At 46.2% G+C, this 834-nt stretch overlaps 1 protein-coding gene across 1 annotated transcript; it reads right to left on the minus strand.

Annotated features, from left to right (window-relative positions):
• Positions 1–384: 384 nt before the first annotated feature.
• On the minus strand, positions 385–564 carry LOC105711872 (embryonic testis differentiation protein homolog B-like). The gene has a single exon (XM_064384254.1). The coding sequence runs from the start codon at positions 562–564 to the stop codon at positions 385–387; it is 180 nt and encodes a 59-aa protein (XP_064240324.1).
• Between the last annotated feature and the right edge of the window lie 270 nt (positions 565–834).

Below are 834 nucleotides of genomic sequence, written 5' to 3' on the forward strand. Positions count from 1 at the left end.
GGCTGTCTCTCCAAAATGGCTAGAGAGAAGAGTCTTTGGTCCTTGAATGCCAAGTACTACATCACTTCAACTTCACAGTGATTTTCAGATTGATGGTGAGGGAGATCTGGTGTGCAGCATGATCTCACCCTCTCCCCTGTGTCTGAGCACCCCTGCACAGCGTGTTAGGATGAACAGAAATCCCTTCCAGTGTAACCCAAGAACGTCCTGTCAGCAAACACACACCCAACCCAAAGGAGTGAAATGACAGACTCTGTTTTAATGGCTCAAACATAGGAGAACTTTATTGTTCTAATTATATTTAATTTCTCAAAATTCTGGGCAGGACTCCGCACATAAGCCCCATGACATTTTGTCCAAGGCCATGTTCACCCTGGAGTTGCTTTATGACAGCATCTGCAGCCACCTTGACAGGTCGATGTCACTTCTGTGCCTGCCCAGTTGTCTGTTGGTTAAAAAGATCAGCACATTTTTGGTGTGCTTCTTGCATTTGAAGGCTTTGTCAGGCTTCTTGATGTTCAGTGTGGTCTCGCTGGGAGCGGCTTTAGGGAGTTCTTTAACCATGACGCAGCGGTTCCAAACAACCTCAGGAAGACAGCTTAACTAAGAAAGCCTGAAAAGGATAATGATTTTCAGGTAATCAAGTGGACCTGGGACCTCTTCCTCACTTGCCACACACCCTCACAGCCACATATCGCATGCACGCGCACACACACAAACACACGCATACTCAGCTACCAACAGTAGTGCAGCAGTAGTCATTAGTGAGGATTCTTATATCCACACTAATTTTAACTGGATTTCATGCTGCTCTTTTGCAGAGCTGCCTTCTTC

The sequence above is a fragment of the Aotus nancymaae genome, unplaced genomic scaffold (genome assembly GCF_030222135.1).
Source record: "Aotus nancymaae isolate 86718 unplaced genomic scaffold, 86718_ANA_hifiasm-v0.15.2.pri h1tg000004l, whole genome shotgun sequence".
Taxonomy (NCBI): domain Eukaryota; kingdom Metazoa; phylum Chordata; class Mammalia; order Primates; family Aotidae; genus Aotus; species Aotus nancymaae.

Coding starts and splice junctions, on each gene's coding strand:
- LOC105711872 (XM_064384254.1), bottom strand. CDS start 564: ATGGTTAAAGAACTCCCTAAAGCCGCTCCCAGCGAGACCACACTGAAC.